The sequence below is a fragment of the Poecilia mexicana genome, unplaced genomic scaffold, assembly GCF_051168715.1.
Source record: "Poecilia mexicana isolate PSO_F unplaced genomic scaffold, ASM5116871v1 scaffold_8, whole genome shotgun sequence".
Taxonomy (NCBI): Eukaryota; Metazoa; Chordata; class Actinopteri; order Cyprinodontiformes; family Poeciliidae; genus Poecilia; species Poecilia mexicana.
Window position 1 is genome coordinate 28,349,882 of NW_028263377.1, and position 19,769 is coordinate 28,369,650.

The 19,769-nt window shown below is 49.3% G+C and overlaps 3 protein-coding genes across 7 annotated transcripts; 1 reads left to right on the plus strand and 2 right to left on the minus strand.

The window, feature by feature from the left end:
• Positions 1–1,663: 1,663 nt before the first annotated feature.
• On the minus strand, positions 1,664–6,801 carry amdhd2 (amidohydrolase domain containing 2). Of its 5 annotated transcripts, none has more exons than XM_088007869.1 (12): positions 6,595–6,799; positions 5,627–5,780; positions 5,135–5,271; positions 4,927–5,066; positions 4,792–4,846; positions 4,231–4,443; positions 4,067–4,155; positions 3,840–3,984; positions 3,649–3,756; positions 2,700–2,768; positions 2,276–2,377; positions 1,664–2,204 (listed from the first exon to the last, which is right to left on the minus strand). In XM_088007869.1, exons 2-12 carry the CDS (start codon positions 5,707–5,709, stop codon positions 2,125–2,127), a joined length of 1,221 nt encoding a protein of 406 aa, XP_087863995.1. In that variant the 5' UTR covers positions 5,710–5,780; positions 6,595–6,799; the 3' UTR covers positions 1,664–2,124. The 5 variants fall into 5 exon arrangements, with proteins under 5 accessions (XP_087863995.1, XP_014825389.2, XP_087863993.1 ...); XM_014969903.2 differs by having other exon boundaries at positions 6,568–6,799; XM_088007867.1 differs by lacking the exon at positions 6,595–6,799 and adding an exon at positions 6,155–6,556.
• A 2,168-nt stretch (positions 6,802–8,969) lies between these two features.
• Positions 8,970–14,433, minus strand: foxj1a (forkhead box J1a). Its single transcript, XM_088007866.1, has 2 exons — positions 10,738–14,433; positions 8,970–10,086 (listed from the first exon to the last, which is right to left on the minus strand). The coding sequence occupies exons 1-2, from the start codon at positions 11,212–11,214 to the stop codon at positions 9,337–9,339; spliced, it is 1,227 nt and encodes a 408-aa protein (XP_087863992.1). The 5' UTR covers positions 11,215–14,433; the 3' UTR covers positions 8,970–9,336.
• A 105-nt stretch (positions 14,434–14,538) lies between these two features.
• Positions 14,539–17,557, plus strand: ubald2 (UBA-like domain containing 2). The gene is made up of 3 exons (XM_088007875.1): positions 14,539–14,794; positions 15,420–15,473; positions 15,995–17,557. Exons 1-3 carry the CDS (start codon positions 14,675–14,677, stop codon positions 16,295–16,297), a joined length of 477 nt encoding a protein of 158 aa, XP_087864001.1. The 5' UTR covers positions 14,539–14,674; the 3' UTR covers positions 16,298–17,557.
• Positions 17,558–19,769: the final 2,212 nt, after the last annotated feature.

Genomic DNA, 19,769 nt, shown 5'->3' on the forward strand with positions numbered 1-19,769 from the left:
AATAATACTAATGGTCATTTAAAGAAAATCATCTAAATAGATTAACAGTAAATGCATAAATATTTCCTAAAAGGTTTGTTAGAGCTTTCTGTATGTTTTATTTTGAAATGTTTATATATTTTATGAATTCATTGTTCAGTGGTCATTTATGCACCAGACCCAGACCTGCAGCCCAGGGGCGGATCTAGATGGGGGCCAACGGGGAACCAAAGAAGTTATACTAAATAAATGAATTATGTTAAAACTCAGTGGTGAATTTTTTTAACTTTCACAATTTTACTTTAACAATGAATTAAAAATTATAGTGCTGCACTTTTATCTGCTGTATAGGATCAGACTTTCCATCTGCCAGGGATCTGCAGCCTGGATCTCTGGAGACACAAGTGGCTCTTTGGCTCACTTATTATATCAAATGATGAAATATTGCTGTTTTTTTGTGTATGTTTCAACAAACACTGACTACCTTGGTGAGAACCAGCCTCCAAACCTAACTCCTCTTTTGTATAAATTATTCTGGCAATATTATTTAAAATACCATAATTTTCACATAACATTTATACTTTTGGCTGTCTGAGGACACATTTTGAATATTAAATCAGGTGTTATGATCAGTTACTCAGCACTTGAGCAGTTTACCAAATACCTTTTACACTTGCTTAATTAAATGTGTTTAAGGTATGCTACTCTGATTGGAGTACAATTTTGGAGTACTCTATGCATGAACGATTGCTCTATGGATCACTTTTTAAAAACAAAAAACACCGCCTTAAAATAATGTCTATCAGTGCAGCCGACGTCCCACCTCATGAGAGAAGGACCACAGCCGTGGTGGGCGGCCCTTATTGTTGTTTCTGCTGTCAGCTTAACATCTTTTAACCCAACCGCCAGGCTGACAGGTTCACTGGGGGAAACCCTGTCAAATAAATGTAAAAAATAATGTCAAATGATAATAAATAGGAAACGCAATATGTTGTTTCCTATATAGGAAACACCGATACATTTCCTATATTTCTATATTTATTATGTCAAATATATTTAATATGATTAAATATATGCTTAATCATATTTCTGGTTAAACAGAAATATGAGGTGAAAATGTGATATATCTGTGCTAATATTCGTCAATAGAGAAAGAACTGCTCATGCGCCGACATGCAGTTCCGCTCCTGACCACTAGAGGGCACATCTAAATGCCAAGTGATTTTTTGTTTGAAGAAAATAAAGTTTTGATTTTTAGGATGTGGACATTTTTATAGAGAATATTAAACATATTAAAAAAGGATTTTTCATCGCTGCCTTTTCTGTCAACTTATTTATTGTATCTGTTGCAACAAACTTCATATTTTAGTTTTACATCAGCTGAAATAATACAGCTGATATAATTAACACAAATATATATAATTAACTCCTGTTCTTCCAGCCAGAAAGGGAATTAGACCAGAAGATACTTACTTACACTTATCAACCCAGTCAGGAGTATCTAGTTTATATCCTTTGGATCAAATGATTCTTCTTTTGCTTTTTCCTTTGGTTTTTATTTTGATTGCATTTTCTTTTAATTCATGTAAAGCACTTTGAGTTGCCTCGTTACTGAAAATATGCTATATAAATAAAATTACCTTACAGAATAATGAATTGAATAAAATATTGATATAATGACATGTAAGAGTAAGGACACGTTTTATTTTCCAGCATAGTGTGAACCTTTTAAAATATAAAGGCAGATATAAATACACAGCAGCTGGTTCTGGATCTTCACATGTGAAGTTATAAATTGAGAAAAGGAAGTGGAGCAGGAGTCCAGTGGGCGGGGCTTCACAGTCAGCTTCTCCCCTATTGGTCAACATCAAGATTCAAAATTATCTGAATCTTTATTATTTACAGACTAAATTTTAAATTAGTCTGTAAAATGAAACATTGAGAATTATTTATAAGACAACCTTTCTAAATAAAGCTTAATGAAAATAAAGTTGAGAAAGTTCTTATTTTTTATTTTCTGGACGCCATATTGGCCACAACAGGTGGAGAACCGCTGGCAACAGAACCACAGACTGTACTGGTCCAGAACCAGAACCATGTTCTTTATAAAACAAGAAGCAGCAATCTGAAGGCACACAGGTTCTTCTATAGTTCTGCCCTCCAGACCTCCTCTCCAGAGATGTAGGTGGTTCTGACCCGAAGCCCGTCGTCTAGCAGAACCAGGTCTATGACATGGAGACAAACACAGTTAGAGCGGCTCCAGAACCTCCAGAACCGTCCAGAGGGAGAAAAGGACCTGCGTCGGCGCCGTAGTGCAGGCTGCCCTTTCTGTGGCTGATACCGAGCAACCGGGCCGGATGCAGCGCCGCCGCCTCCAGGGCGTCCTCCACGCTGCAGCCTGGGGGCGACAAAGAGGCGGAGTCAGAGGGGGCAGAGTCAACCAGCAGGTTCTGTAGAACCAGCAGCTGGAGCTCAACCCGACCCCATGGCTCTGGTGGAGGAGCGTCTCAGGGCCTGCAGAGACTGTGAAGCATGGTAGTGCAGGTATCATGCTGTGGTATTGCTCCATTCATCACATACCAGAACAATGGATCCGGTTCAGCACATTTTTAAAAGAAAAGATGAGCACAAATGGACCAGTACCTGTAACCCAGTACAGCAGCCTGGTATTGCAACAGAACCAGCAACAACACGGAAACAGGAAGTGGCGGCGAACTGACCTGCAGCCTGCTTGAAGTGGCGAACGCACATGTCCATGGTGGCGATGCTGCCGCTCAGCGTCTTGGTGCCTGAAACACACAGACTTGTGATCACCTGCTGATGTACATATCCACTCTGCCCCCTGACCTCTGACCTCCCCTTGAGCCACAGAGTTTACGCATATGCCAGTTTAACTGACACATCATCCAATCAGCAGACAGCTTGCTGACAGGTCCGGGTTTCACATTAACCAGAGATTTAGTCTTTCCACGCTGGTCCGGTACTTTATGGTAATCTGTCCAGTCCAGTCCAGGTTTTCATGCTGATCCTGTACTGTGACGGTTTTGGGGGCTTGTCCAGGAGATTAATCAGCTAACTCACATTAATCCCACAGGATCAGCTGAGAATAATTAGAAATACACAGCAATGCTACACGTTGCTGTGTATTTCACCCCCTTTCAGATTTCTGCTGCTGCTTCGTAAAATGGAAATGCTCAGATTCAGAAGCCTTTTATTGATCATAAAAGGAAAATAATTTGGTTTCAGGTGAAACTAACTTTAACGGGACAAAGATAACAGCTTTAACCTGATAACTTTACTTATTAAAGAAAAAACTCCTAAACCCAACTAATTTGTGAAAAAAATATTCATCCCTTGAAAACAGAATCTGACAGCTGACTAACATCACCATGGATGACCTTTGACCTGCCCTGCTGGACTGATTTCAGACAAATGGGAGGGCTGGATCAACCTGATTAAGGTCATGATATACCATCTCAGTCTGATTTATATCCAGACTTTGACTAGGCCACTTTTGAAGTTAGATCAATATTCCCTAAATCATTTTAAAACTCAAGTTGTCCTCGACTTTAATCAATAAAATGAAACATCTTAGCAGGAGGAATCCATAGGGGTCAAATACTTTTCCCCTGCTCAGCAGTCACTGGCGGCGGCGAGGGAGACGCAGACCTGCCACGTAGGCGTGCAGTCCCTGGATCTGGACGACCTGCTGGCCCAGCGTGTGGCGGCCCGGAGGGAGGCCCATTGCCGTGATGGCGTCTGTCACCAGCACCAGCCCTGAGGGACACACACATCCTCAGAGACATCCTGGACATTTACACTTACTGGTTCGGGTCAGGTCAGAACGTCCCGGAACAGACCTGACGGGTGCGCCCGATGGGCAATGCGCAGGGCGGCCGGATTGGTGTGGATCCCATCAGCGATCATCCCGTAGAACACAGTGCGACCTGCCGGGATCTGGTCGCTGGTCAGGAGACCCACGATGCCCGGGTCGCGGTGGTGAAACTGGACCGGGTAGAGAGAGGGCTGGGTCAGCACCTCTTGACCGAGATAGGTCCTGACCCGCCCCGGTTCTGCTGGGACTCACCGGCAGCATGGCGTTGAACAGGTGGGTGATGAAGGAGGCCCCGTGGCGCACGGCGTCCTCCGCCTGGGACAGGTTGGCCACTGAATGTCCTGCAAACAGCGTCTCTACGTCACACAGCTGACCCGACTCACCAGAACCAGAACCGTGTGGTCAGGGAGAACCACCTAGAGACACAGTGACGCCTTTCTGCCGCAGCGTGCTGACCACTGATTGGCTGTGGGGCAGCTCGGGGGCCAGCGTCACCATGGCAACGTTGTCCAGGCTGCCATAGGTCTCCATCAGGTCGTCCGTCCCTCCAGACCGGAACGTCCTCAAGAACCGCTCCGGGTGGGCGCCCCGCTTCTCCGAGCTGATGAACGGACCCTCCAGGTGGAACCCTGGACACCGGGGGACATGGGAGACAGGCTGGACAAGCAGGAGACAACATGGATCGCCCTGGGGTCCAACAGCCTGACTGGAGGCAGGTTCATTTCTGCTCATCATGGGTTTTGTAGGTTAGTATGGCCTAGTTAAAGTCAGACCTGAATCCCTAAAAACTGGTGTTCTGAGATGTTCTCTGTGCTGGAGACCAACCTTGAAGACCGGCAGGAAATTCCACTGGTTTCTGTCTCTGTGGACCTGACATAAAATCCTGCCACACTGTTCAGAAGGTTCTGCTCTACTTGGTGCCGGTCGGACCCAGAAGACGCCAAAAACAAGAACTGAACTTTGCCCTCTGGTCTTACCCAGGACTCCAGCTCCTTCAGGTCCTCCATTGTGAACGTTGATCTGAGGCAGAACCTGAAACACATTCAGGATGTTAAACCCAGCAGCAGGACCTGTTGGACCTTCAGGTCCTCCAGTCCAGAGGAGGACGCCACCTGGTGGTAGACAGCGGGTGGAGACGTGACCAGGGTGGGACAGAAGGACGTCACGCCGTGTTCCAGGATCTTCTTGGCCACCAGAGACACTCCGGCGGAGACGTCTTCGCAGGGCTGGGAGAAGTCCACGCCGTAGCCTCCTGCGGGATGAGAGAAGACGTCTGAGCGTCCGTCCCCCGGCCGTCCTCTTGAGGGACGCGTCCCTCACCGTTGATCTGGACGTCGATGAAGCCCGGGGCGACGATGGCGCCTCCGCAGTCGAGGCGGCGGTCGGCGTAGCCCTGCTCGTCAAAGAACAGCTTCTCCGGGTCCAGGATCTTCCCGTCCCGGACCCACAGGTCCTCCCTGCAGAGACAAAGGACGCCCAGGTAACCCATCCTCCGCTTTCAAAATATACTAACATTTCCAATAACAGAGAAAAGCTCATTAAAACAATGAAGAAGTTTGAGGTTTTGAATAAATTTAGTGTTGGAGCTCGTTTATGACCTTTTACTTCAATCCCAGATAATTATCAGTCGGCTTGTCTTAAATAAAACCTTTTCAGTTTCCTGAATCAGGAAGTATCGTAGCAACCCCCTCCTCTAGCAGGTGCTGACAGAGTGATCAGGTATATTATATTATATTTAGCCAGTTCAGCTCAGATATACCTGACACCAAGCTAAGCAGGTTATGTTGCTTTGACCTTTGACCCTGCCAGTACCTCTGCAGCTTGTGCTCTCTCAGGATTCTGCAGTTGGTGAACTGGATGATGGGAGCGTCGGACACGGACTTGTTGGACGGCATGTTGGCGCCAGGTGGCTCGGCCAATCAGACGCTCCGCCCTGCCGGCGGCTCGGCCAATCAGACGCTCCGCTCTAAGGAAGCGAAAGCTTTTTTTATTATTATTAAAGGACGTTAAAAACAACAAAAACAGCTTACATAAAAACTGTAGAAGACAACCAGTGGAGGAATAAAATAAAATATTAAGAATAAAACCAAATTACGGACTTCAGTCAGAACCGGAAGTTTTTTAATATGTTCTCCATTTTTTAACATTAAAGATGAATAAAAATAAAATGGCTTCAGCATCAAAGGAGCGCGGAGTTGGACAGGAACCCGGTTCCCAACATTGGACCAGAACCTAAAGACTCGGTTCACATAAACACATAAATCAAACTCAAACGTCTCAAGAACCTGACAGCACCGATTCTGTTCATGACGAAACGGGTCGCAACCAGCAGGAAGGTACCGATTCTGTCCAGGTCCGCACTCAGCCACACAGCCTGTTGTTCCACCCTGGACCGACCCCGGGCCAATCAGAACCAGAACCCGTTCAGCTGGACCCCGAACCATCTACACAGGCTGTCTGGTTCTGCCTGATCCAGAGGGGTTAATCTCTAGGTTCTGTTGGATTCCAGAACCGGTACCAGAGCCAGCGACCTCCTTGTTTTATGGAGCTTTTCCCGTGAAGCAGCCATCATGGCGGACTCTTGTCTTAGCTTCTCTGCTGATGCGAACTTTGACCCCCGACTTGTTTCTGCCACTGTTGCGTCTCTGCGCCGGACTGCGTTTAAAACCCGTCCATTTCTGGAAGAATCCGGTATGACTCCGGTTTCTGACCTTCTCACAGAAACCGGTTCAGAGCTCCACTGGTCATCCTACCTGGAGGTTCCTTCGGCATAGACTAACCCCCGGAAACAGGCCCGGTCGTGGTCCGGTTCGGACTTCTGGACCTGGAAAGAGCAGAGACAAATGTTCTCCAGAAATCCCAGTAAGAACCTGGAGATGCTCGGGGATTTACTGGTCTAACTGGAGCTGGAAGGGTCAGCAGAGTAAGTGTTGCAGTCATGTGACAGAACACAGCTGCAGGTCAGCTGACCGGAAGCGAAGAGTCAGCTGACCGGAAGCGAAGAGTCAGCTTCAGAGCTCATCTCCTGCTGAAGATCTGAAGAAAATAAAACATGAATTTATGTTTTAGTCAAGTCTGAAATCTGCATCCGAATATTTGTTTTTATTATATCACCTGCTACATTACAAAAAAAGAAAAAAGAAAAAGAAACAATTACTTCAAAATAATATATATTTAAGACAGTTCGGGTAGAAAATGTGGAATTAATAAAGGACGTTCAAATATGTATTCAGTTTCACTGCTCTTTGTTACATATTGTATATTTAATTATATTTTGGTTTTTCACTCAATTATTCCTTGAACATGTTTTAAGTGACAAACTAAACTATAATCCACCAAATCGAATCAATTATTTCACATGAAATATTGTTTCTGTATCTTGTGCAAAGCTTCTTATATTCTTATCTTCTCGGATTCATTCAGTTCGAATATCAAATGTTATATTTATCAGTGTAACTGAACCAAAAGGCTCGGATGCTGTTCCAGATTCTGCACCAATCAGAAATCAGTTTGAAATCATCTCAACTCACCTTCTCCGTTTATTTCGGACATTTTTATTTTCGCCTCAGTCTGTTTATCACAAACACATCCACTAGGGGGCGCCACACAGCATACAGAAGGAGTCCCTGCGTTTTCTACTGTTGGACCAGAACTCGCTGACAGCTGGAGACTAAACCGAACCAGAACCGAACCAGTTCTGCTGACGAGTCCTGGCGGACTCGGAGGTGGCTCAGCCCCCCCCCCCCCCCCCTTTACCCTCCCTCCAGTCCTCCTAGTCCACATTAAAGCCGGTGTTCCCAGTAAACCCAGATTCTTCCCCCATCCGGCCAGTGTCCATGGCGACCAGGCCGAGTGGGAGCCAATCAGGAGGAAGACTCTGGCAGCAGCTGACCCAGCAGAACCAGAACCAACCAGAAACAACCACAGGAGGTTCTGCTGGTTCTGGTTCTGCCGGAGGAGCAGGTTGGTCGGGTCCATCATTAACAGAACCGGTGCTGTGCTTGGCTGAATCTTCCTGCTGGAGGTTCTGGAGGTTCTGGCCGGGTCCAGTCTCCTCCCTGCATTCCTGCAGGTTAATGATTGCCGGTCCGGTCCGAGTAGGGGGCAGCGCCGCCAACGGGCCGGGCCCAGAGGTTCTGGGAGGTTCTGGGAGGTCGGTTTGTGGTCAATGATTCTCGCAGCGCCAGGTTACTGGATCACCAATTAGAGCCGGAGGTTCTGATCCAAATGCTTCCTCTGAACCCGACCTGTTGGACAAAACAGATCTGAGGCGCGGTTCTGGACCCGATACTACCAGCAGAACCTACAGGTAGACACGGTGGTAGCAGTGCAGTGCTCTGGGCCGGGCTGCTGAGCCAGAACCAGAACCAGAACTAGTATGAGCTAACTGGACCTCTGCTCAACCAAAAGGTTCTGGATGATCCAGCCTCCCTTCATCATAGTGGACCAGAAGTTTACATACATCTGGACTCCAGAGAGGGATGAACACTTTCCTGCTGGTCTCAGGCGTTCAGAGCTTTCAGTTTGCAGCGTCGCATTTCAGCCGCAGGATCGTCTTACCTGCAGAGCAACACCTGCTTCAGGTTACCATGACGGCGTTATGAGGTCAGTGTTACCTCATCACTGGTAAGGGAGGGGCTGGACCCCCCGCTGAGCCAATAAGGGAAGAGGAAACAGCAGACGGAGGCACCATGATGGCAGGAAGACATCAGGCTGGACACCATGACACTCTGGAAAACTCTGGAATCTGAGGAAACACACTCCTGCTAGCCAAGCATCACCTTGCTGACTCCGGGGTGTTTCCTCTGATAACTACGCTAACACAGCTAGCGCAACATAGCATAGCTAGCGTAGCACCTTAGCCGACTCCTGCTGCCACACGGAGACAGGCCAACCAACATGGAGCTCCGAGTCCGACCCTCTCAGGATCCGTCTGTGAATTAAACTTGTTGTCTGCTACGTGGTCAGGCTGTTACACTGTGACCTCTGACCCTGAAAGTAAAGTCCAGCAGCACAGATCAAGTCTGTCCTCATCTCAGAGTCTCTCAGCTGTTTGTGGAACTTTAGCCAGGATTTTAGGAAAACCTGGAATCTTTCAGGAACGAGATTCCGGCTGAAGTCCTGAGTTTTTCTGCTTCCTTATGACAGCAGCAGGTTTTTATTTAAATGGACTTTATTTATAAATTTGTATTAAAATACAGTTTATGAGCCACTGAATGAGAACTAGTTCATGTTGGTACCTGAAACATAGATCAGAATTTTCAAATATTGAACTATGAACATGAACCCATTCATAACAAACTGATAACAAAACATGTCGGAACAAATTTCACTACAACACTATAAACTACAGATTTACTATAGAAATATTGTTCATTTAGTTTTTTATCATTGGACTCTGTTTCATCTGTCTCCTGCTTCCCTAGAGGCGTTTCCAGGAACCAGGCATGGACAAGAGTCTACAGGACGGGAAGAGGCGCTTCCCTGAAGCTTCCGAGCCATTTTAGTCACTGACCCTTTCTTCAGATGAGACAGTTGCTAGCATCCAGGGCTAGCGGGTCCATCTGGCTGCTAGCATCCATTGCTAGTGGCTCCAGCCGGCTGCTAGCATCCAGGGCTAGAGGCTCCATCCGGCTGCTAGCATCCAGGGCTAGCGGCTCTCCCAGGTCAAACAGTTGGTCCAGGTTGACGGTGGAGCCGCTCAGGAAGTCGCCGCGGTCCTCGTCCTCCGGCCAGGGTGTCTCCAGGAAAGCGGTTGCTAGGAAGGTCTCCTCGTCCAAGTCGTTGCCACTCTTGGGTGTAGGAGGGTCGGCAGCGGCCATGATGGGGCTCAGAGAGTCGCCCCCATCCAAACTCAGCTCCCCCCGGAGGGCCGAGTCCAACAGGCCGTCCCAGTCAAAGGGGCCCTTCAGGGGCCCGGCCTCCCTCTGCTCGTCCACGAAGAGCAGCGGGGAGCTGCAGTGCCGGGTAGCCTCGGAGGCACCGCTCTGGGATGCCAGCACTGGCTTCCTCTTGGTGCCGCGGCGGCCGGGCGCCAGGGGCCGGGGGCCCGGCGGGTCGCGCTCAGACAGGCGGGGGTTCCGGCGCTCCTCGGTCGGTGGTAGCAGGTGGATCCGGAACGGCGGCGTGCGTCGGGTCCGGTGGGCGCCGCTGAGCAGGCGCTCGGCGTAGGGTGGGTCGATGCGCCAGAAGCCGCCCTTACCCGGCTCGTCTTTGCGGCGGGGGACTTTGATGAAGCACTTGTTGAGCGACAGGTTGTGGCGGATGGAGTTCTGCAGGGAGACATTCTGAGTCAGGGCAGGAAAACACCCGGAAGGCGACCTCTGACCTCTGTTAAATATTGTCTGCCCAACAACAACAAAATTCTGCAAGACGTCAGAGCTGCTGAGCCAATGGCGTGTCAATCATTCCCAGGGAGGCAGAACCTACCCGGAAACCTGCTGCCAGGGAGGACTTTGACTAGGACATCCTACTGAGAGGAGGACTTTGACTAGGACGTTTCGCAGAGGGGAAAACTATGACAGAGACTCTTTGACTAGCACCTTACTCATGTTCTTTTCCCTAAATAATTATCTGTCATCATCTGTTAACACAGATGATGACAGATAATATTAGTATAATATTATTTGTCATCATCTGTTATCTATTATGTGTTATCATTTGTTATCAGCTATTATTATTTGTTATCTGTTATTATCTATTAGGGTTCAGCTTAACTGAATAATTGATCAGCTGACCCTGTTGGGGGGTTGTGAGGCTATCGCCCAGGGCTCAAACAAGAAGGCCTCTAGGCCAGCAGGGGTCGCTGTTATCAGCTTCCGGTGTGACTCCAGATAAACTCCCACCCCCCTCCAGGTACATCCTGCCTGTCGGCCTGCATACAGTCCAGATTGTGTGAGGTGTGTGTGACGTCATGCAGCTACCTGCCAGGTGGGGTCCGCGTGCCGGTAGTAGCAGAAGTTGTCGGTGATCCACTGGTAGATGGAGGCCAGGGTGAGCTTGCTGCGCTGGCTGGCCTGCATCGCCATGCAGATCAGCGTGGCGTAGGAGAACGGCGGCTTGATGTCCGGGTTGCTGCGGTAATCCACCTCGGCCGGGCAGTGGCCGCGCGCCGCGAGACCCGGCGGGGTCCGCATCCGGCTGAAGGCCGCCGCGGTGGGCTTCCCGGGAGTCAGCGGTGACCCGCTGCAGGAGGCCGGGTCTCCGGCCAGGGGCGAGGCCGGGCCGCCGGGGCCCAGCTGCTGCTGGCCCTGCTGCGGTCCCGGAGCCCCCAGGATGGAGAACTCCTGCAGCCACTGCAGGTTGGTCAGGCTGTCATCCAGGCCGCAGCTACAGGGCGACCCGCAGCAGCCCCCGCAGCTCCGCTGCTCCTCGGGGCCCACCGGGCTCAGAGACAGCATGGCTCCCCGTCCTGCTCCACACAGGGCTCGGTTCTGCTACCCGACTCGATCCTCGAGGCAACCTGGCCGCTAAAAGTGAAGAAGACAAACATTTCTGTTTTAATGACTGCATGCCAGTTTGACGCATATCTTTGCGCTGGCGCAGCGACCTCTGCGTTTCCTCTGCTGCTAACGGCTGGAAACTACTAGAAACTACTAGGAACTACTGATGATACTAATAAAATGGTGAAAATATGAAAATGTGACTTAACTTACATTATCTGCTCATTTGGTTTTTCTCATGACATTTTACCCGTTATGTCCTGATCTCCGCCAGTCTCTTCCCAGCAGCCTCTTTTATGGCATTAATAATTAATAAAACCACTTTGGCTCTAAATAACAGTCAGTAAAAGTATCAGTTTGGATATTTCAGGCCTTCGGAACCAGAAGCATCCAATGGATCCAGAAACTCACCTTGAAGAGAAACCTTTAGATCCCAAAGAAAACAGTTTGGTGAACTTTAAACCCGGACACCTTCAGTCTGCGCTCCTCTGTGCGTGTGTGTCCGCCGCTCGGGGCTCCGCCGGGCGCCAGTTTAATACCTGCTGACGGAGGTTTGTCCCGGAACCATGGTAACGGGACACCCCCCAGTAAACAGCTTCCCACTCACCCATTGGCCGGCCGGTTTCCATGGTGCTGCCTTTCTAACCACTCTGCAGCTGACCGGGGAGGTTCCCAACCTGAGGCCCGGGGCCTCTCCAGGGGGCCCAGCTGGAGCTGGGAACACAGACTAGAGTCTGACTGGACCAGAAACTCAGACATAACGTATTAATAATTCATCATCTGCCTTTCTGTCAGTTTTCAAAGCTTTGAACTAATTTCTCAGCTGGAAAAGCTCAACATGGCGGCATGGCTCAGCAGCTGGGCTCTGATTGGCTGCTTAGAGGCAGCATGACAGCCGGGCGGCGGGAAGCTGCAGATCATCTGCATGTTTGAAACCTGGAGAGCTTTGGAGTGAGGAGAACTGCCAGCTGCCAAAGCACAACGCAACCAGATCCCATCTTTTCTCACAATAAACCCGATCTGTTCCTCCTCCAGATGTGGAACTAAACCCGATAGTTTTCAAAGCGTCTGCAGGCAGAACGGCCGACTCGCATTTAGACGACTGTTACATCATCAACATGAGACATGCGGCAAATTCAGCAGCAGCAGAAGAAGACGAAGGCAGACGGTAAAAATAAACAATGGCTGAAAATGATGATAATGAACTGAAAGCAGTCTGAGTCAGTGAACGCATCACATCCCAACCCATCACTCCTGGTCCAACTCCAAACATGACCGGGTCAGAAGCTGCAGCCAACAGTCCACTAACGGTCACTGTTAGCTGAGCTTCCTGCTTATTTGTTTGTTTGTTTCCTTCATGTGCTGACCGTGCTGTCGCTCTCTGCAACTTTACAATTCATACAGAGACGGCGGCCATCTTTACTGCTGTAAACAGAGAACTACAGCGGCCATCTTTACTGAAATCCATCCAGAAATGGCAGCAGCCAGAAGCTTTTAACTCCAGACTGATGGTCCATTGGCAGGACTTGAACCTTGATGCTGGGAGGATCAATGGTACCAACTGTCTCTCCATGCACAGTTTCTGAATTCACTGAAAATTAATTGGGTTGTTATTCTTTCCTATGCTCTGTTTGACAGCGTTCCACAAACAGTGGCAGTGTGCTAGCTTCCTGTTTGTTTTGGGGATGGTATGCTAGCTTCTTGTGTATGATGGTGTTATGGATAAAATTATTCTGTGTCTTTCCTCTCAGTTTTATCTGCTCACATACACAGCTGCTACTTACATAACTATAACATTTAAGACTGGTGTCAGTCACACATCAACAAAACCCGATTAAAGAGGCCAATACCTTAGAGAGGGAGCAGAATGACGAGATGAAAGCAGAACTTGCACAACAATCTTTGCTTCACTTGGTGTCACCTCTAAAGTGAGCAGAGTGGAACCCAGCGCTGGACGGTGAATGTCACTCTGTATCTATTCCACATGCATGACCTGTAACATTTCATCCTTTAAAAGCCTGTTTTACACTTAACAAAATCTAATTATTTCTCAAGGTAATAACACTGAGCAGTTCTGGTCGGGTCGACTCCTGGGTGGAGCACATAAGGGAAAATGGGTGAACTGCAATGTTGGTGATGGCATGCTAGCTTCCTGCTAACGTTGGTGCTGATATGCTAGCTTCCTGCTAATGTTGGTGATGCTATGCTAGCTTCCTGCTAACGTTAGTGATGATATGCTAGCTTCCTGCTAACGTTGGTGCTGATATGCTAGCTTCCTGCTAATGTTGGTGATGGCATGCTATCTTCCTGCTAACGTTGATACTGATATGCTAGCTTCCTGCTAACATTAGTGATGATATGCTAGCATCCTTCTAACATTGGTGATGGTATGCTAGCTTCCTGCTAACGTTGGTGCTGATATGCTAGCTTCCTGCTAATGTTGGTGATGCTATGCTAGCTTCCTGCTAACGTTGGTGCTGATATGCTAGCTTCCTGCTAATGTTGGTGATGATATGCTAGCTTCCTGCTAACATTGGTGATGGTATGGTAGCTTAATGATGACGTTAGGACAGAGTGTGAAGTTTGCTCTGTGTCTCTTCCAGAAAGCTTTGGGTTTCGTCTTCCGGTTTGACTAAGAGGATAAACTCTGGTCCGCCTGAGGTTCCATTTCTTTAAACCGCTAATGCTAACGATTGCTTCCATCTGCTTTCTTGAATCAAATGTTCTTTTGTCTTTACCATTTTGAAAAATGGCACAGGAAAATTGGTCTCATATTTTGTCCCAATAAAACAGAGTAATGGTGAGGCATTTATAGAAAGTGATCGGTTCAAGAGTCTAAGCTATACAATGTTCCAGTTTTACTTTTTGTGCATAAAGTAATCTGATCATAATCTGAATTTTACATTGAGGAATAAACTGAAATCTAAGGTTTGATCTTAGAGAAGATTCAGAGAAGTGTGTGTTTTAGCGTAAACACACACACTTCTCTGTGTGTTTACGCTGTGTGTTTTCATCATTGGCTCAATGATGAAATCATTGAGCCAATCAGCTCAATGATTTCATCCACTACACACGACGTCACTTTAACGGACCGAAGGAGGGACCGTCTGTAGTTCCACCGGGTCACCCAACCGGGCGGGTCGCTTCATAATTCCGATCAGATTTCTTGACGCCGCCCATGAATTTTGTCACCCTGTAATGAGGGCGAGAAAAGGGTTTACTGTGACAGCCAATCAGCGCCTCCCTGTTCCAGCTTCTTGCGCTCCGGACCAATCAGCAGCGAGCAGTTCTTTGTTGTTGCTGCTTCGGGCCACGGCAGGACGCGGACGGCCAGCGAGCTGCGGGGCGTCGCTGCGGTTTGTCCCGGTTCACCGACGGGTTTCTCGCCAGTTTGGCTTTCTGACAGGCGGGAGCCGCCATGTCGATGAACATGGAGGAGCTGAGGCACCAGGTGATGATCAACCAGTTCGTGTTGGCGGCCGGATGCGCCGCCGATCAGGCCAAGCAGCTCCTCCAGGCGGCCCACTGGCAGTTCGAGGTGAGTCCATCTAGCGGGGGTTTTAAGCCCACTTCCTGTCGCGCGACCAGCGGGAGTGGGTTCAGGTTTCGGAGCGGACCGACAAGAATGACTAACACATGATCGGTTCTGCAGTTCGGGTTCGGACCACGCTGCTGCTCATGCTAACATTAGCCACTGAAAGGACGCGGTGTTCCCACCAATGGCTGCCTTTGTTTACATTCTGCAAGTGAGTCATTCCAGGCTGGATGATCCGGGATTTATGGCAGGAACAGTTTTCCGACATCCGGAACCGCCTGAGAACCAGATTAGCCCGGAAAGATTCACCGATTTACCTCCAGTCAAAACGAAAGTTGGATCCGGGCGGGGAGGAACCGTTTCAGTTGTTAGACTGAGCCGTTCACTGACTGTTCGGATCTGATACGAATCAGAGGGAAGAACAGTTCAGTTGTTGGTTGAACATGTGACTCACCTGAAGGACCTTTGACCTCCAGATGGACACTTCCAGCTGAACCAGAAGGTTCTGAGCCTTCAGGTTCAGCTGCTGGTCCTGAGGTCAGAGGTCAGAGGTGTGAAGGGGAATGTTGTGCTGGTTCTGACCCGGTTCTGGGTCCATGTTGATGTTGCTGTGTTGCTGTGTCTGCAGACGGCGCTGAGCTCCTTCTTCCAGGAGGCCAACGTTCCGGGTCAGCACCAGATGGTAAGAAGCTGCTTTATCCCCTCCAGAACCAGAACCCAACCATTCGGATTGGACCAAAACCGGTCAGAGTTGCTGGTTCTTTTTGGAAACCTGGAACAGAACCATGCATGGTACCAAACAAGCAGAACCTTCAATTGGACCGGTTCGGTTCTACAGAACCGACTTCAGATGTCGTCATCATTTAAAACAAGTCTGACTTATGGGTCGGCAGCAGTAGGTGGGGGAGGGGCAGCAACAGGTGGGGGAGGGGCCGTAGGGGAGGGGAAGCAGCAGTTGGGGGAGGGGCCATAGGGGAGGGGCAGCAGCAGGTGGGGCAGGGGCAGCAGCAGGTGGGGGAGGGGCCATAGAGGAGGGGCAGCAGCAGGTGGGGCAGGGGCAGCAGCAGGTGGGGGAGGGGCCATAGGGGAGGGGCAGCAGCAGTTGGGGGAGGGGCCATAGGGGAGGGCCAGCAGCAGGTGGGGGAGGGGCAGCAGCAGGTGGGGGAGGGGCAGCAGCGTGTAACGGTTTGTCTCCTCCCACAGACGGTGACGCCCAGGAACACGCCGGCCACGCCCCCTAACTTCCCGGACGCCATCGCCATGTTCTCCAGGCTGCGGGCATCAGACTGCCCCCCCCAGGCCGCCTCGCCCCCACAGCCCCCCCCCATGTGGGCCGCCTCCCCCCCCGCCCACCAACCCCCCTGGCTGCCCCCCCCCTCCCCCACAGGTCACCATCAAGGGCACCTCCACCTGCACCGCCACCCGGCGGCCCTGTGGCCCCCCGGCGCCGCGCCCGGCGGTCCCCAGCAGCCGGCTGCCATGTCGGCGCTCCACGGCCCAAGATGAGGACCGGGCCGGGTCGGTTCCGGTCGGGTCAGTCTCTGTTGGATGGAGACGGATTCACAGATGGTTCTGTGAGGATTCTGACCCGGCACGCTGGACTCAGAACCCGGAGCCATGAGGTCTGAATACCCGGCACCAGGTCCGGGTCCGGCCGGGTTCTGCCTGGAGGGAAACCGATCCGGTTCTGCTTCAAATTGATTTTTATTTCCGTTTTTTTCCTAACTTTAAACTTTCTGAAAGCGGATCCATCAGAACCCGACGTGGTTCTGCTATCCTGGACCCGGGTCGGACGCAGAACCAAACCTTTGTTCGCTCAACGACTGGGAGCCGTTAGGGTCCAGATGTTCAGAACCGCTCCAGTTCTCCTCTGTGCTGAAGTTTGGCCATGACGGAGTCAGAGGTCAGAGGAACATTCCTGAGACCTGGACCTCTGAGTGTCCTGAATGTTTCTCTGCTGCAAACTGAACCGGAACCAGAACCAGAACACGCCTCCTTCACAGCTCCTTTCTGTTCCGGTTGATTTTTCACTTCCGGGTCAAACTTGACTCCGCCTGGAACCGACCCACAAATTGGTTCCAGGTCGGTTCCGGAACCAAATCGGTTCGCTAGCGAAACCTTTTCTGCTAGCGATCTCCTGACTCTTCTTGGACTTGAGGCCAAATTCCAGAACCGGGTCATGGAACCGGGTCACGGCCTCCTTAAAGGAGTTTTTATCATCAACTATCAGCAGATTATCAATAAATCAGAATTTTTTTCATCTTTGCTTCCAGATCTAAAAAACTTCAAATTTCATTTAAACTTAAAGAATAACCAGAAGGATCCAGAACCAGAACGGGTTCGGTTCTGTTCTGGCCCGGATCTTTGGCTGAAAACAGCAGACTGGCCCTTTAAATGAAGCTGGGGTTCTACCAGGTTTTAGTTTCTGGGTCGGGTCAGAACTCCTGAACCCGCCTGGTTCTGTCACCATGCAGACAAATTTATCCAAACCTTCATTTAGTTTGGACTTCCTGAGTTTCCGTAATTCTGCTGTTGGACTTTAAAAGACATTCTGATCTGGTGTGAAGATCCATCCGGGCCAGAACCAGAACCATCCAGGCCAGGTTATCTTTGGTGACTTTCCTGTGTTTTATGGAGCAAATCTGAGTGTCAAAGAGAAACTTTATAGTGAATTTTTATAAGATTTAAAAACTTCAAATGTTTATTGGAAACTGTTTGATCTCTGACAAGAAAAAAGCTTAACAATAAAGTTTTAAAAAATAAAAACATTTGAGCTGGATCTATGAAATAAAAATGCATGTAGTTAGCTTTCAAAGTGCTAGCATGTAGTTAGCTTTCAAAGTGCTAGCATGTAGTTAGCTTTCAAAGTGCTAGCATGTAGATAGCTTTCAAAGTGCTAGCATGTAGTTAGCTTTCAAAGTGCTAGCATGTAGTTAGCTTTCAAAGTGCTAGCATGTAGTTAGCTTTCAAAGTGCTAGCATGTAGTTAGCTTTCAACAGAATATTTTTGCTCTGATAAATGGTAGCAAACATCTTAGCAATATGAAACAGAAAAACATGGCCGCCACCAGCTGCCAGTCACATGGAAGGTCGTCTTCAGTTTTAAAATAAAATTCCCTTCTCAGCCTCTGCAGTCTCTCTCTCTCTCTCTCTCTTCCTCCTTCTCTCTCTCTCTCTCTCTCTCTTCCTCACTCTCTCTCTCTCTTCCTCCCTCTCTCTCTCTCTCTCTTCCTCACTCTCTTTCTCTCTCTCTCTCTCCCTCCCTCTCTCTCTCTCTCTCTCTCTTCCTTCCTCCCTCTCTCTCTCTCTCTCTTCCTCACTCTCTCTCCCTCTCTCTCTCTCTCTAACAGAGGCCTGGGAGCTTCAGGTTCTCCTCCAGTATCTTGGCTGTGCCTAGAACTGCACATTTCTGGACTGAGATGTCTGATGTTGTTCCTGGGATCTGTTTGAGCCACTGCTCCAGTTTGGGGGTGACTGCCCCGAGGGCCCCGATGACCACAGGCACCACTGTGGTCTTCACCTTCCAGGCCTTCTCCAGTTCCTCTCTGAGGCCCTGGTGTTTCTCCAGTTTCTCCTTTTTCCTGATGTTGTGGTCACTTGGTATTGCTACATCCACCACAACGGCTTTCCTCTGTTCTTTATCCACCACCACAATGTCCGGTTGGTTCGCCATTACCATCTTGTCTGTCTGGATCTGGAAGTCCCACAGGATCTTAGCTCGGTCATTCTCCACCACCTTTGGGGGTGTTCCCCACTTTGATCTCGGGGCTTCCAGTCCATATTCTGCACAGATGTTCCTGTACACTATGCCCGCCACTTGGTTATGTCGTTCCATGTACGCTTTCCCTGCCAGCATCTTGCACCCTGCTGTTGTGTGCTGGACTGTCTCAGAGGCCTCCTTGCACAACCTACACCTTGGGTCTTGTCTGGTGTGGTAGATCTGAGCTTCTATTGCTCTGGTGTTTAGGGCCTGTTCCTGGGCAGCCAGGATGAGGGCCTCTGTGCTGTCCTTGAGTCCAGCTTTCTCCAGCCATTGGTAGGATTTCCTGATATCAGCCACTTCAGTTATTTGTCGGTGGCACATCCCATGTAGGGGCTTGTCCTCCCATGATGGTTCCTCCATTCATCAAGACTTCTTCATGTTCATGACAGATGTTATGTTATGTCAGTCTTATGCACACCCCTTCAAATAAAGTGTTACCTTTTATATATATATATACATATATATATATATAGCTGACTGTATAGCACAGTGGGTAAAACACCAGTCTACCGACCGGGGTTCGAATCCAGGCTGGGGCAAGTTACAACAGTGCAATTGAGCTATGCAGTGTGGTTCCCTAGGCAAGACCCTTGGAGCTATATAGCCTACCTCATACCATGAGAGACATTGATATGCATAACATGCCGGCTCAGACGTCGCCCGGCCAAACAAGGTCTGCGTCAGGTGCTGGGGAACCAGAGCACCTTGATGAAAAATGGGCTACTGGAACAAGACGGAAATGGGCGAGAGACGAAAACATGGATCTGTTGGAATGCTACTACTCAAGTAACCCTAGTCAGAGGGGCTACATGCAAAGACTGAGGGTGGAATGGTTACTTCGACACCCACAGTCTACAATGACTGCCAAACAACTAGTAGCTCAGTGTTCCAACATCCGCAAACGGCAACTGCTATCACAACTTGAGATTGACGAGATACAACACAAATGCTACGGCAAGAGGGAGGAGCCCGGATGGAAAGTCAGGGGGGAGTTTACAACTCCCCACCCCGAGACTGGGTATGCAGCCCCAGTAATGAACGAACTATCAAAGCTGAACGAGACAGCAACTGACCTGAGAGAAAGAATTGTGGCCCGAATGAACACCAGGCAACCCCGACGCCAATTACAACGGCTGAGTGAAGTACCATCACTCAGCCGTTGTGATGGTACTATGTATATGTATATCATATATCTGATATACAGATATATGAGCTG

What these genes read in the sequence shown, in the direction of transcription:
- ubald2 (XM_088007875.1), top strand. Translation starts at nt 14,675, where the DNA reads ATGTCGATGAACATGGAGGAGCTGAGGCACCAGGTGATGATCAACCAG. An exon ending in CGGCCCACTGGCAGTTCGAG is followed by an intron (nt 14,795 to 15,419) that starts GTGAGTCCATCT and finishes CTGTGTCTGCAG; the next exon opens with ACGGCGCTGAGCTCCTTCTT. An exon ending in TTCCGGGTCAGCACCAGATG is followed by an intron (nt 15,474 to 15,994) that starts GTAAGAAGCTGC and finishes CTCCTCCCACAG; the next exon opens with ACGGTGACGCCCAGGAACAC.
- foxj1a (XM_088007866.1), bottom strand. Translation starts at nt 11,214, where the DNA reads ATGCTGTCTCTGAGCCCGGTGGGCCCCGAGGAGCAGCGGAGCTGCGGG. An exon ending in ACGCGGACCCCACCTGGCAG is followed by an intron (nt 10,087 to 10,737) that starts GTAGCTGCATGA and finishes GTCTCCCTGCAG; the next exon opens with AACTCCATCCGCCACAACCT.
- amdhd2 (XM_088007869.1), bottom strand. Translation starts at nt 5,709, where the DNA reads ATGCCGTCCAACAAGTCCGTGTCCGACGCTCCCATCATCCAGTTCACC. An exon ending in CATCGACGTCCAGATCAACG is followed by an intron (nt 5,067 to 5,134) that starts GTGAGGGACGCG and finishes CTCATCCCGCAG; the next exon opens with GAGGCTACGGCGTGGACTTC. An exon ending in GCACTACGGCGCCGACGCAG is followed by an intron (nt 2,205 to 2,275) that starts GTCCTTTTCTCC and finishes TCCATGTCATAG; the next exon opens with ACCTGGTTCTGCTAGACGAC.